Source organism: Lithobates pipiens, unplaced genomic scaffold, assembly GCF_037356315.1.
Source record: "Lithobates pipiens isolate NorthernLeopardFrog02 unplaced genomic scaffold, aLitPip1_a1.2 Scaffold_18, whole genome shotgun sequence".
Lineage (NCBI taxonomy): Eukaryota > Metazoa > Chordata > Amphibia > Anura > Ranidae > Lithobates > Lithobates pipiens.
The window spans coordinates 168888946-168902619 of NW_027507758.1; the positions used below are offsets into that span (position 1 = coordinate 168888946).

Consider the following 13674-nt stretch of genomic DNA (forward strand, 5'->3'; position numbering starts at 1 on the left):
TCTAAAGCTTTTGTATACTATGATGTAGATTCCTGAGCAATAAAGCTGAATATAAACCATGCAATAGAAATGAAATATTCACATCTCTACATTGTAACTTCACAATACACAGCAACTGCTTTTCTGCTCTGATAATGGCTTAGTAGAACCAATCTGAGTTATACTGTATATATTCAGCTTTGATAATGGCATGGCAAAATCCTTCTGAATTATTGCACTATAGTAGGGATATGCATTTAGCAGACCTCCAGCTGTTGCAAAACTACAAGTCCCATCATGCCTCTGCCTCTGGGTGTCATGCTTGTGGCTGTCAGAGTCTTGCTATGCCATATGGGTCTTGTAGTTCTGCAACAGCTGGAGGTCCGCTAATTACATATCCCTGCACATAGCAATGAATATGTACAGGTTATTGCTTGGGGCCCCCAATTCCTTTGCAGGAAGAGAAATAGAGAATCGAATCACAGGCTGAGGACTGAAGCAATATTTAATGACCCCCTTTCATAGTTACATAGTTAGGTTGAAAAAAAGACACAAGTCCATCTAGTTCAACCCAAAAAATATGTATATAATCCTATACTCACAGTTGATCCATATTACTGCCATGCTTAGAACATGCTGATATGCATACAAATTTTGTTTTTGGAACTTTTGAAACCCTGGAATTGTGAAGGTAAGAGAGACCAATTTTCAAGTACCAAGATGAACTAAGGGTGTTGCCAGAATTGTATTATTTTTTTTTCAGGATGTGGTTTGATAGTGGAAGGCCTCTTCTGGGGGTTCATTTTGTAATATTATGGCAGCCCAAAACAAAGAGCATTGACTTGGTCAGACACCAGTGTTCTTATGCCCTGTACACATGGTCGGATTTTCTGACGGAAAAGGTCCGATCGGATTATGTTGTCAGAAAATCCGATCGTGTGTGAGCTCTATCTGACTTTTTCAGTCGGTAAAAGTTTGAGAGCCGGATCTAAAATTTTCTGACAACAAAATCCAATCAGACTTTTTCCGATTGTTTGTAGAAAATTCCAACGGACAAAGTGCCACACATGCTCAGATTAAATTACGAGACCAAAGCTATTGGCTACTAGCCTCTACGTAGTCCCATCGTACGTAACGAACGTCACCTTCTTCCAAACTATTGGATTTTACAACAACTTTATCCAACCGTGTGTATGCAAGACAAGCTTGGCAGAAAATCCGTCAAAAAAAATCCGATGGATTTTGTTGTCGGAATGTCAGTGATTTTTTTACAACTGCCAGTAAATATCAGGGGCTGATAATGTCATGCAGTTTTGACCTTTTAAGTGTAAATCAAGCAAATTACTTTGTTATAGGTATTGTCAGTGTTTCCAGCTCATGTTTATGCTGTTCAAATATTCACTGTGTTCGTTTTCAATAGGAGTTCTGTAATTTCTCAGGTTGCCAGTAAAAAATGTCCTCCACCAGTACATTTTCCATGTTTTGTCAGTAAAAAATGCTGCGGGAGGTTGGCAACCCTGCCGACCGTGTGTACAAGACATATGACTTTAGAATATGTGGCAATACACAGGCAAAACAAATATTACATATATGAGCAGCACCCTGGCATTTATGAAATATATGGTTAACACAAGGGCAATAGTGTCAATATACAAACACCACAATGGCAATTTTGGCATTGTGGTAGTAACACAGTGGCAATTTTGCAAACACGGGCAACACTCAGTTTGGGTGATATTCAGGCAATACACTAGAAATTAGGGAAATATTATCATTGCAGGTACTTAGAGAGCACTGGCAATTTACTCAGTGCTTTAGATATATACTGTACATTCACATTAGTCCCTATCATCAAGGAGCTTACAGTCTAAGGTCGCACGTGTTTGGAATGTGGGAAGAAACCTACGCGGGCCCAGGGAGAACATGTAAACTGCAGGCAGGTAGTGCCATGGTTGGGATTTGAACCAATGACCCTAGTGTGGCTAGGCAGAAGTACTAACCACTTAAGCCACTGTGCTGCCCTTTGTACTATACAGATCACCAGGGTTGGGCCTTGATTGGCAGGGATATTTCCCCACTATTTTGGTTATGGTCCTTTTTAATGAGAACAGTTTTAAGGTAATGTTGAGTACTTAGGAATCTCACCCATGCGGGAAGGTAGAACCTCCAAACCCTGATTACAGGGACTTTGATCCTAAAGGGGTTAATCTAGGTGTCTCAGAGTCAAGAAAAGAAAGATGAAGCAGTTGGCACCTGCCTGTGAGAGAGTGAGCTGGACACCTGTGTGACCAGAGTGAACTGAGCTTAGCATTGAGCCACAGTTTCTGAGCTGTGAAAGCCTCCTCTTTGGGATCCCTGAAGCCCACAAGAAACCCAAAAATCCCAGAGTGGGGCTGATATGGTGGTATGGTGCGCCATTAACTTATAATTTGAACCACAGTGTGGACTATTTTCTGTACAAAAGATGTTTTTCTCTTTGCTGGTTGGTTTTGTTTGGAATAAAAAAAGGACTGTTTGCTTTTATCATTGTGCTAGGCTGATGATCTCGGGCTCCACAAGTGACACTGGCTAACACAATGGCAATCAGGGCAATACATATGTAACTGTAAATGAAACAGAGAGCTCACTGACATAGTGTAATATCCCCAAAAAATCTTTATTTAGTTAAAATAAGTATATTGTACTCACAAAAGTGGTATAAAGAGGCACCACTTACATAATTTCCATAAGAAACATTCCATCTGTCAATCAGTGTTTCATTTGAAGATTGTCCTCTAATATCCTTGTTAACACGTTTCGAGGCAGCACCTTTTCATTGGGCCATAAAACACATTAAACAGGATATTAGAGGTTGGTCTTTAAATTAAATGGATAAATTAGATGTTCCTCATGGGAATTACAGTTGTGCTCATAAGTTTACATACCCTGGCAGAATTTATGATTTCTTGGCCATTTTTCAGAGAATATGAATGATAACACAAAAACATTTCTTTCACTTATGGTTCGTGTTTGGCTGAAGAAATGTATTATCAATCAACTGTGTTTATTCTTTTTAAATCATAATGAAAATAGAAACTACCCAAATGACCCTGATCCAAAATGTACATACCCTGGCGATTTTGGCCTGATAACATGCATACAGGTTGACACAGAGGGGTTTGAATGGCTTTTAAAGGTAACCATCCTCACCTGTGATCTGTTTGCATGTAACTAGTTTGTGTGTGTATATAAAAGGTCAATGAGTTTATGGACTCCTGACAGACCCTTGCATCTTTCATCCAGTGTTGCACTGACGTTTCTGGATTCTAAGTCAAGGGGGAAGCAAAAGAATTGTCAAATGATCTGCGGGAAAAGGTAGTTGAACTGTATAAAACAGGAAAGGGATATAAAAAGATATCCAAGGAATTGAGAATGTCAATCAGTATTGTTCAAACTCTAATCAAGAATTGGAAAATGAGGGGTTGAAACCAAACCACGGTCAGGTAGACCAACTAAAATTTCAGCCACAACTACCAGGAAAATGGTTCAGGATGCAAAGAAAAACCCACAAATAACTTCAGGTGAAATACAGGACTCTCTGAAAACATGTGGCGTGGCTGTTTCAAGATGCACAATAAGGAGGCACTTGAAGAAAGATGGGCTGCATGGTCGAGTCGCCAGAAGAAAGCCTTTCCTACGCAAATGCCACAAAGTATCCCGGTTACAATATGCAAAACAACACAGAGTCAAGCCTCAAACCTTCTGACACAACGTAATTTGGAGTGATGAGACCAAAATTTAGCTTTTTGGCCACAATCATTAATGCTTCATTTGGAGAGGAGTCATCAAGGCCAATGATGATTTGTGTAAGCTACAAAGGCACATGAAATTTGGTCAAAACTGATGGCAAGATGAATGCAGTATGTTATCAAAAAATACTGGAGGAACATTTGCATTAATCGGCCAGGAAGCTGCGCATGGGATGTATTTGGACATTCCAACATGACAATGATCCAAAACACAAAGCCAAGTCGACCTGTCATTGGCTACAGCAGAATAAAGTGAAGGTTCTGGAGTGGCCATCTCGGTCTCCCAACCTCAATATCATTGAGCCACTCTGGGGAGATCTCAAACGTGCAGTTCATGCAAGACAGCCCAAGAATTTACAGGAACTGGAGGCTTTTTGCCAAGAAGAATGGGGCAGCTTTACCAACTGAGAAGATAAAGAGCCTCATCCACAAATACCCGAAAAGACTTCAAGCTGCCATTGATGTTAAAGGGGGCAATACATGTTATTAAGAACTGGGGTATGTAAACCTTTGATCAGGGTCATTTGGCTAGTTTCTGTTGCCATTATGATTTAAAAAGAGTAAACACAGTTGATTGATAATAAATGGCTTTAGCCAAACACTAACCATGAGAGAAAGAAAAGTTTTTGTGTTATCATTCATATTCTCTGAAAAAAATGTCCAAGAAATCATAAATTGTGCCAGGGTATATACATTTATGAGCTGTATGTGAGACGTGTCCTTGTACCACTTTTGTGAGTACAATATATTTATTTTACCTGATTAAATATTTTTTGAGGATCTTAAACTATGCCTGTGCGTTCTTTGCTTTAGTTACAGTTTTTATGAGGACTGGAGAGTGCTGCAAGGAAGTGGATGTTTTTTTGTACTACACTATGTTGAAGAAAGAGATACTGTGCCAATAATGAAAACTTTAGCAGATATAGGGGTTGATTAACTAATACCACAGAGTACAAAATCTGGTGCAGCGTTGCAAAGAAACCAATTAGCTTCCAGGTTTTTTGTCAAAGATTCATTTAAAAAGCTGAAGGTAGAATCTACCATGCACATGCACCAGATTTTGCACCCTCCAGTTTTAGTAAATCAACCCCAAAGACTTACATTCCATCACTGTTGAGCGCTGTCATTAGTTTATTATTTTCAATGTATAACACACAATTGTGAAAATACTTGGGCAACAACAGGGAAGGACTAGGAACTGTGTGTCTAGGGGACAAACACAACCAATTGGCCCCTTTATGGTAAGGACAGATTTCTGCAAGCTAAAGAAAGTGTATTATGCAAAGTGTTCAATGGTGATGCATTGGTAGACTTGGTGAAAGGGGGTAACCCTAATGGACATGGTTTGTTACACTATTAGCTTCATTTGTAGCTCTTGTCATTCAGTCACATAAAAGCAGGTCTAAACAAGAAGCAGATAGACTGTGGTGACAATCTATGGTCAATAAATAGAAAATACCTAAGCGATAAAATACAGTAGCAGTCATTGGAGCCCAATCTGCCTCCCATCTTTACTACAATTAGCCACTCTGTTTCCAAGATGTAATCCTCACCTTATTTAATGCTGACAAATCCACTCCATGGCCTGAAGAAGAGAGAACAATCCATGCCTCTTTCCAACTCTCTCTTCATCAAAATTGAGAGCTCTTTGCTCTGGTCCTCTTTGTTAGTCCATCAGTAGTTTAGTGTTCTATCAGGATCATGATATCTTTCAGGCTTAGAAAAGCTAAAATCTACAGGTAATAGCTGGACAATTCCCAGATATGTATGTAGCGCTGGCTCCTGAAGAGCACGCGCTTTGTTTTTGAAATTAACACCTGAACTGCAGTTTGGTTTGGGTATAATTATTCCAAATTTGGACCTCAGCATCAGTCTGATTGGACTATAGGGTGTTCAGCCTGGCCATAGGGGGCACTGTCTCTTCTGGCAGGCATGGAACCACAGTCTGGTTGGGTGCTTTAAGGTTACTTTCTCTCGGAGCCAGCCCAGTGGGAGTTTCACTCTTGCTGTGCTTTCTGGGAGAGGGTACTTAAGATGCGGATGTCACGTGGTTCGGGGGTTCCGGTCCAGAAGTATGTTCTGACTCCATGGTCCTGGTCCTCCTGACCAGCCCCCGGGAAAGCTATGGCCTGGGGTGCGGATCCACCCAACTTTATGTCTCGGGGCTGGCTAGCCCGATGCAAGGAAACTAAAGAATGGATTCCGAGGTGGTCCAGTTCCGTCTCCGTTTGTGGAGAGGCCCAGCAACTTCGTAGCTATCCAGGGAAGGACTCTTCAGAAGAAGGCCACGTATGGGTTGGCTTCTTAGCAAGAGCCTGGTGAGGCTGAGGGACCTAAGTAAATCCAGTCTCGTGGATATCGCCAAAACGGCTGAAAGATACTGGTGCCACACAAATGTTCTACAAGTTCTAGTTCCCTACATTTCTAGAACAACGTCTGTGGCAGAGAATATTCCTACATGTTCTACAACAACGCCTGTGGCAGAGACTTGTTCCTGATTTAAGCACCTTGTTGGCTGCTAGGCCTTGTGAGAGAGGGACTATCCAGCTGTGAATGGCTATTCTCTGGATTTAGTCGAAGTTAGCAAGTCCTTTTTTTATTGACTTTGACACTAAGAGTACTTGAACTTTCCTCCTAACTGTCTGATCCTATACTAAGAGACTGTTCGTTAATTAAGTTTTTGTAAATAAAAATCCCTTTAAGCGGATCTGTCGTCAGTCTCTAAAGTTTCTGGGCCATCTACCACGTGAAACCCCTAGACGCAAATCGAGGTGAAGAAGGTAACGGTAAGCCCAATCAAACCAGCAGCTCCTTTGGGGGTTAGTGCTACATGTACAATTACCACTGCCTAGTTCAAATAAGAGAAGGGTTCAGGAAACATCTACTTATTAATATAAATGGCAACATAATATTTCCATGAAGGGATATGGTATTAGGACCTGTAATAAACACGGAAACACTGGTCAGGAGTAAATGCTGTGCTAGGTGCATTTTGAGGTGATGTTGGGGGGGGGGGGGCTATTGCACACAGAAGGATTTTTATCTTAATGCATATAATGCATTAAAGGAGTATGGACATTTTTTTTAACCATATTCACTTACCTAGGTGGATGCAGCATTGGACCGATGCTGGATCTGTCCCCCGCTGCCTCTACACTGAGAACCGAGCCATCAAACATCACCGATGGCTCTCATCTCCCAGAGCGGATAGCTACTGCAGTCAGCAGTTCTCCGCTCTGCTCCTCCACACTCATTGGAGTGCTGAGCTGTGGAGGGATGGGGAGCGGCCGTCTCAGCCTCTCAGTGGCTCACTGAGAGGCTGAGATGCCCATCAGTTTAGGCACCTGGCGGACTCAGCCTTCCAGAGTCGGGATGATGTGGTGCCTGAACTGATCTGTGTGACGTCACCAGACAGTGGACTTAAGACTGCTCTCTGCTGAAAACGAGTCACAGGAGTGCAAAACAGATTGCACTCCTGTGACCCGTGGGAGAAGCCCAGCCAAACTAGCTCAGGCTGGACTTCTCCTTTAAGATAAAGAACCTTCTGGCTTTACAATCACTTTAAGTGTGACAAATATGCAAAAAAAAGGAAAAATCAGGAAGGGGGCAAATAGTTTTTCACAGCACTGTATATGCAGTTAATGCTATTTTAAAAGGTGCAGTTAGCGATTACAATTGCAACGTTTTGTCACCTTTTAGAAGTAAATTTCCCATGTATCAGCCTAAATGAAGCAAAGGGCCTTATACATAAATCACAATTTAAATAAATCACAAATTCTTTGTGTAGCCCTGTTGTTAAAAATCCCTAGATGTCTCTCTCTTCAGACTACTAAAACACAATGCACCTGCATAGTAAACTGAGGGCTGGCTCTCTGGCAGTCGTCGTTGTCGCCCCCCACTCATTTTGTACTTGTGTAGTATAAGTGGGGACACTAAATAGGATGAACCTTGTCCCCAGGCATAATTGTCACTCGCTTGTACCTCTAGTAATGGCAGTCCAGTCCAAGTCAATGGATGTCTTGAGGAGTTTTTTTGCACAAAAACAGAGAACAGTGGGGAGCATACCCAAACAGTTGGATGTCTTCTGAATGAAGCAGAGGTTCTTGTGTTTTCTCTGTACCCAGGTAGTGATTGCAGCATCAAGAAGCCAATGGAGGTTTAAAATAATACAGTGCCTTGAAAAAGTATTCATACCCCTTGAAAGTTTCCACATTTTGTCACATTACAACCAAAAATGTAAATGTATTTTATTGGGATTTTATGTGATAGACCAACACAAAGGGACACATAATTGTGCAGTGGAAGGAAAATTATAAATAGTTTTCATTTTTTTTCCATAAAAAATGTGAAAAGTGTGGCGTGAATTTGTATTCAGCCCACCCTGAGTCAATAGTTTGTAGAACTATCTTTCACTGTGTAGCACCCTGGAGTTTAGGCAGGGTTGCCCCTCAAAAATGTACTTGCCAGGAATAGTCATCTTGGCTAATTGTTAGAGATCAATTGATTTCTCCCTAAAATTGACCTTATTGCACTTTTTTCTTCTACCACTAGGTGGTCGGGTACCCAGTGGAACTAGATATGAGAAGACCACTGCAAGGTCAGGTTATGGGTATATGGGGTATCTCAGCCAATGGGCAGGGGTTTTCTTTTTTTTATAATTGACAATTTTTATTAGATTTCAACATATGCAATACAGTGGTATAAAACATAAACAAAGGAGAATAAAGTAATAAAAGGGAAATAGTAGTCACAAACAGCTCTGGAATGGGCATGGAGGTCTACGTATGACAGAATTAACACACAATCCACAGACATAGGTCAAAAAGGAGCCGCACTATGTAACAGGGAGAGGTAGCGCTGAAGTAATCACAATGCAGGCTTCTCTAACAAACAGACCATCAGTAGGGTCCGCGATTTATATTTGCATGGCCCGCTATCCCAGAGAAGAAAGAGAAGAGGAGGAAGGGAAGAATAATAGAAAGAAGAAGAGCGAGAAGAAAAAGGGGGGGGGGGTGAGAGGAGAGGGGGAGAGGAAAGAAGAAGTATAAGAAAGTCTCAATCTGAAGGGCGTGTCTCTCCTGGGCTTCGAACAATCATATTGTACAGAACGGGGGGGGGGGGGGTCTCATGAGATCATGGGGGGTCTATTCTTTGATGCCATGGTTCCCATGTTGCTGTATGTTGGTCCACCCGGTCTGCTAGCCTAGCTGTCATGGACTCCATGACCTCCACATCCCTAATTCTGGAATAAAGATCGGTTAGAGACGGAGGGTTTCATTGTTTCCAGTAGAGGGCTACTAGACATCTAGCTGCTGTTAATATTTGTGTGGCCAACTTTTTGGCTAGTGTGGAAAGTTTAGGGGGGGGGGGCCCAGTAAAAAAAACTTAGGGGAGAGAGGGATATTTACCTCGAACAGCCGCTGGAGCAGCCCCTGGACCGAATGCCAATAGGGTTGGAGGGATGGGCAGCTCCAGTAAATAAGAAGTAGCGTGCCCGATCCTGGAGACACCTCCAGCAGCGATTAGACATGTGTGATTAGTTTCGTACGAAACAAAAATTCGTATAAATTTCCAGAAATTCGTACATTCATATGAATCCGAAATACACATTTTTATGCATACGAATTCCGTACGAAATACAAAATTTCATTTACGAATTTCGGATCCAAATTCATAAGGAAAATTCGTAATTGTTACGAAAAGTTAACGAACCTAAAAGTTAAAAACCCAGGAAGTCAGCACAGCACAGAGATGGAGGGAACACCTCATAATGATAAATTCATCTTAACAAAAATTCGCAATTGTTACGAAAAGTTAATGAACCTAAAAGTTAAAACCCCAGGAAGTCAGCACAGGGATGGTGGGAACCCTATGGGAATTTCTATGCTTACGAATTTCATACGAAATTTCCTTAATCAATTTCAGAATTTCAGATACAAATTAACAGAAACATGACTGGTGTTTTGTTCACCAAATCAGAGGAAGTCAGCACAGCACAGGGATGGTGGGGACCCATCATAATGGGCACAGCGGGTGTACACTCAGACCCAGGAACTCAGCACAGGGATGGTGGGAACCCCTCATAATGGACACAGCAGGTGTACAGACCTGGAAATTCAGCACAGGGATTGAGGGGACCCCTCATAATGATAAATTCAGCATAACGAACATTCGTAATTGTTACGAAAATTAACGAAACTAAAGGTTAAAAACCCAGGAAGTCAGCACAGCACAGGGATGGTGGGAGCTCCTCATAATGATAAATTCAACAAACTTTCGTTATTTTAACTAAAAGTTTTTATGAATCTAACAGAAATTTGTATTTCGTAATGAATCTGAATTGAATTTCGTACATGAATTACGAAATACGAATTGCGTACGGAATGAAACGGAATGAATGGCGCCCATGTCTAACAGTGATCCGAGGCCAATGGATATATAGCATGCAGGCGTGACGGAGTTAGGTACCAATTGAAGAGTACCTTGTATGTGTTCTCTTTGTAAAGAGTACACATAGAACTCTTGGTCGCCCAAGACCATATGATGGCCCATTGTTCAAGGGTTAACTGCTCTCCAAGGTGTTCCTCCCATCTACGCATATAGCTATGTTTCCCCCGAGAGACCATATCATAGGAGTTTAAAAGCTTATATATGTCTGAAGTCAGCCCTTTCTGTGTAGGGCCTGATGAGCTTAAGCATTCAAATGGGGATGGCTTAGACAATTGGAGGGTTGGGGTGATGGTGAGTGTGTAGTGCCTGATTTGGAAGTAACCAAAAAAGGCGCTGCGGGGGAGTTCGTGTTTAGGTCTGAGTTTGTCGAAGGGCAACAAAATCCTAGAAACTGGGTTCACCAGATGTCAATATTGAAAGAGATTCCTCTGCAACCAGGGGGAAATCATCTGGGAGGTTAACCTGTCGGGTAGTTTAGGGTTGTAAAAGAAAGCTGTTGCCAAGGAGGCCTCAGATTGTAGGGGTGTGTTCCAATTTAGTTGTCTCCAAACAGTGCGTAGGAGGTTCATGGTATGTAGTAGGGCGGTAGAGGGGACATCGGCATTAGTATTCCACAATAAATTGTTCGGGTGGATGGGGGCTAGCCATATTTTGTCTATTTGAGTCCAGCGATTATAGGCTGGAAGCGTAACTCAGGACGCTATAGTTCTCAGTTGGGCTACATAATAGTAATTATGCAGGTGTGGGAAGGCCAGGGGTTTTCTTAAATTCCTTGGCCTGCTGGGAGAACCTATATATTCGGGTGGAGTCAGATAATCAGTGTTATGTGCCACCTGGACAGCTGTCTGGGTGGACGTGTGTTGTACTGCCCAGGCTGCTAGGCCAGAGATTGGGCCTATCCTGGGCACATCTGGTGGCCAAGCTGTCTGAGGGCCTATCCAGAAGCAAGAGAGCAGCGCAGGGTTGGGACTGTGGCTTGCAGTCCAACCAAAAATTACGATTCTGCCGGCCGGAGAACCTGTCGTGGTCGATGGTAAAAAGAAAGCTGTTGCTACTAAGGGACCAACCACCTTATTATCAGGGACCACAGTGAGTAACTGAAGCAAGTACCGAAGCAGTACTCTCACCAACCAGGGGCGTTGAAGAATTGGGAAACGCGTTGTGCAGCGAATGCAGGGTTCAGGAGTGCGTTACGCTCAGAATTCAGGGTATAGAAGTGCATTACACTCAAAATACAGGGTTCAGGAGTGCGTTACGCTCAGAATGCAGGGTTCAGGAGTGTGTTGTACTCAAAATGCAGGGTTTAAGAGTGCATTGCGGTCAGAATGTAGGGATTAAGAGTGCGTTGCGGTAAGAATGCAGGGATCAGGAGTGCGTTGCGGTAAGAATGCAGGGATTAGGAGTGCGTTGTGGTCAGAATGCAGGGATGGGTGGTTGATGTGAAGGGTGGTAGAGGGCACTGCTATGGAGGTGACCCTGCCCATAACCATGTCCTCTGCCACCTTCTCATTACCCCCCCCCCCCCCCACATACACACAGTGGTGTCTTCTGCCCCCCTCTTTCCCCTATAGCAGTAACCCCCCCTTCTATCCCCTCCCATAGCACAGTGTCCTACCTGTTTCCACAGTGGAAATCAGGAGGCAGCACAGTTCTGGACAGAGGACTGGGAGATGGCAGAATGACTTTTCATATCAGCAAGCTGATGATTGGTTGCTTAGGACCACCCTGTGTGCAAGTAACCAGTCACAAGCTCCCCTTCCGCCCTCAGTCCTGAGCTGTGCTTTCTTCACTTCACAGCGGCGGAGGAGGATGGAGGCAGGAGGGAGAGAGAGAGAGAGAGGCTGGGACATAGAAGGCGAGGTACAACCGTGGAGGAGGCTCGAAGGGGAGACAAGGATCAGCACATAGAAGGCTTTCATCGGAGGCACAGGAACCTTTTTGTGGCCCACCTGCCACCTAACGGTTGTCGACAGATGGACCGCAATTGATGGGTTGCCAACCCCTTATCAAAACCATTCCATTGTAGTTCTAGCTGTATGTTTAGGGTCATGCTGGAAGGTGAACCCCTGCCCCAGTCCCAAGTCTTTTGCAGACTGTAACAAGTTTTCTTTTAAGATTGCCCTGTATTTGTCTCCATCCATCTTCCCATCAACTCTGACCAGTTTCCCTGTCCCTGCTAAAGAAAAGCATCCCAACAACATGATGCTGCCACCACCATGTTTCAAGGTGGGAATGGTGTGTTCAGGGTTATGTGCAGTACTAGTTTTCCGCCACGCATAGCGTTTTGCTTTTAGGCCAAAAAAGTTGCATTTTGATCTCATCTAACCAGGGCACCTTCTTGCACATGTTTGCTGTGTCTCCCACGTGGCTTTGTGTAAACTGCAAACATGACTTCTTATGGCTTTCTTTCAACAATAATTTTCTTCTCGCTACTCTTCCATAAAGGCCAGATTTGTGGAGTGCACAACTAATAGTTGTCCTGTGGACAGATTTTCCCCCTAAGCTGTGGATCTCTGCAGCTTCTCCAGAGATACCATGGGCCTCTTGGCTGCTTCTCTGATTAATGTTCTCCTTGCCCGGCCTGTCAGTTTAGGTGGATGGCCATGTCTTGGTAGGTTTGCAGTTGTGCCATACTCTTTCCATTTTCGGATGATGGCTTGAACAGTGCTTAGTGAGATGTTCAAAGCTTGGGACATTTTAACATAACATAACCTAACCCTGCTTCTTCTAACTTCTCCACAACTTTCTTTCAATCTGGTGTGTTCCTTGGCCTTCATGATGCTGTCTTTTCACTAAGGTTCTCTAACAAACCTCTGAGGGCTTCACATAACAGCTGTATTCATACTGAGATTAAATAACACACAGGTGGACTCTATTTACTAATTAGGGGACTTCTGAAGGCAATTGGTTTCACTAGATTTTAGTTAGGGGTATCAAAGTAAAGGGGGCTGAATACAAATGCACTCCACACTTTTCACATATTTATTTGTAAAAAATTTTGAAAACCCTTTATCATTTTCCTTCCACTTCACAATTATGTGCCATTTGTGTCGGTCTATCACATAAAATCCCAATAAAATACATTAACGTTTTTGGTTGTAACATGACAAAATTTGGAAAATTTCAAGGGGTATGAATACTTTTTCAAGGCACTGTAATTAACCTACACATAAGCCTCCTGAAATGACTAGTGTCAGGTGATACACAGTGAAGAAGATCCTTCCACACAGGCTGTACCTGTTTATCTACAGCCCTCTCTCCTCCAGAAAACTCCAAAGTACTTATATCAGATGGTATTTCCTAGCTTCCAGAAGGCAGTGGGGGGGGGGGGGGAGATCTGACATCACACACTGCAAAGTACAGAGCAGAGAGCTGAGTGTAATCTGACGCCTGAGTGGAGGGAATGAACCCACCTGCCTCTACACAGCCTCACTGGAAAACCTGCACATCTGAGGCT

General features: G+C 43.0%; 1 protein-coding gene across 2 annotated transcripts in view; it reads left to right on the plus strand.

Annotated features, from left to right (window-relative positions):
- The window catches only part of IYD (iodotyrosine deiodinase), a 54299-nt gene that overhangs the window by 15270 nt on the left and 25355 nt on the right, over window positions 1–13674 (plus strand). The window contains exon 1 of one of the 2 annotated variants that reach the window (XM_077486365.1): window positions 8323–8364. The exons of the other annotated variant lie outside the window; for it this stretch is intronic. Coding sequence (XP_077342491.1) covers window positions 8346–8364 — 19 coding nt within the window. The 5' untranslated portion in view covers window positions 8323–8345. Of the gene's footprint in view, window positions 1–8322; window positions 8365–13674 lie in introns of those variants that run through there. 2 annotated transcript variants of the gene reach the window in all.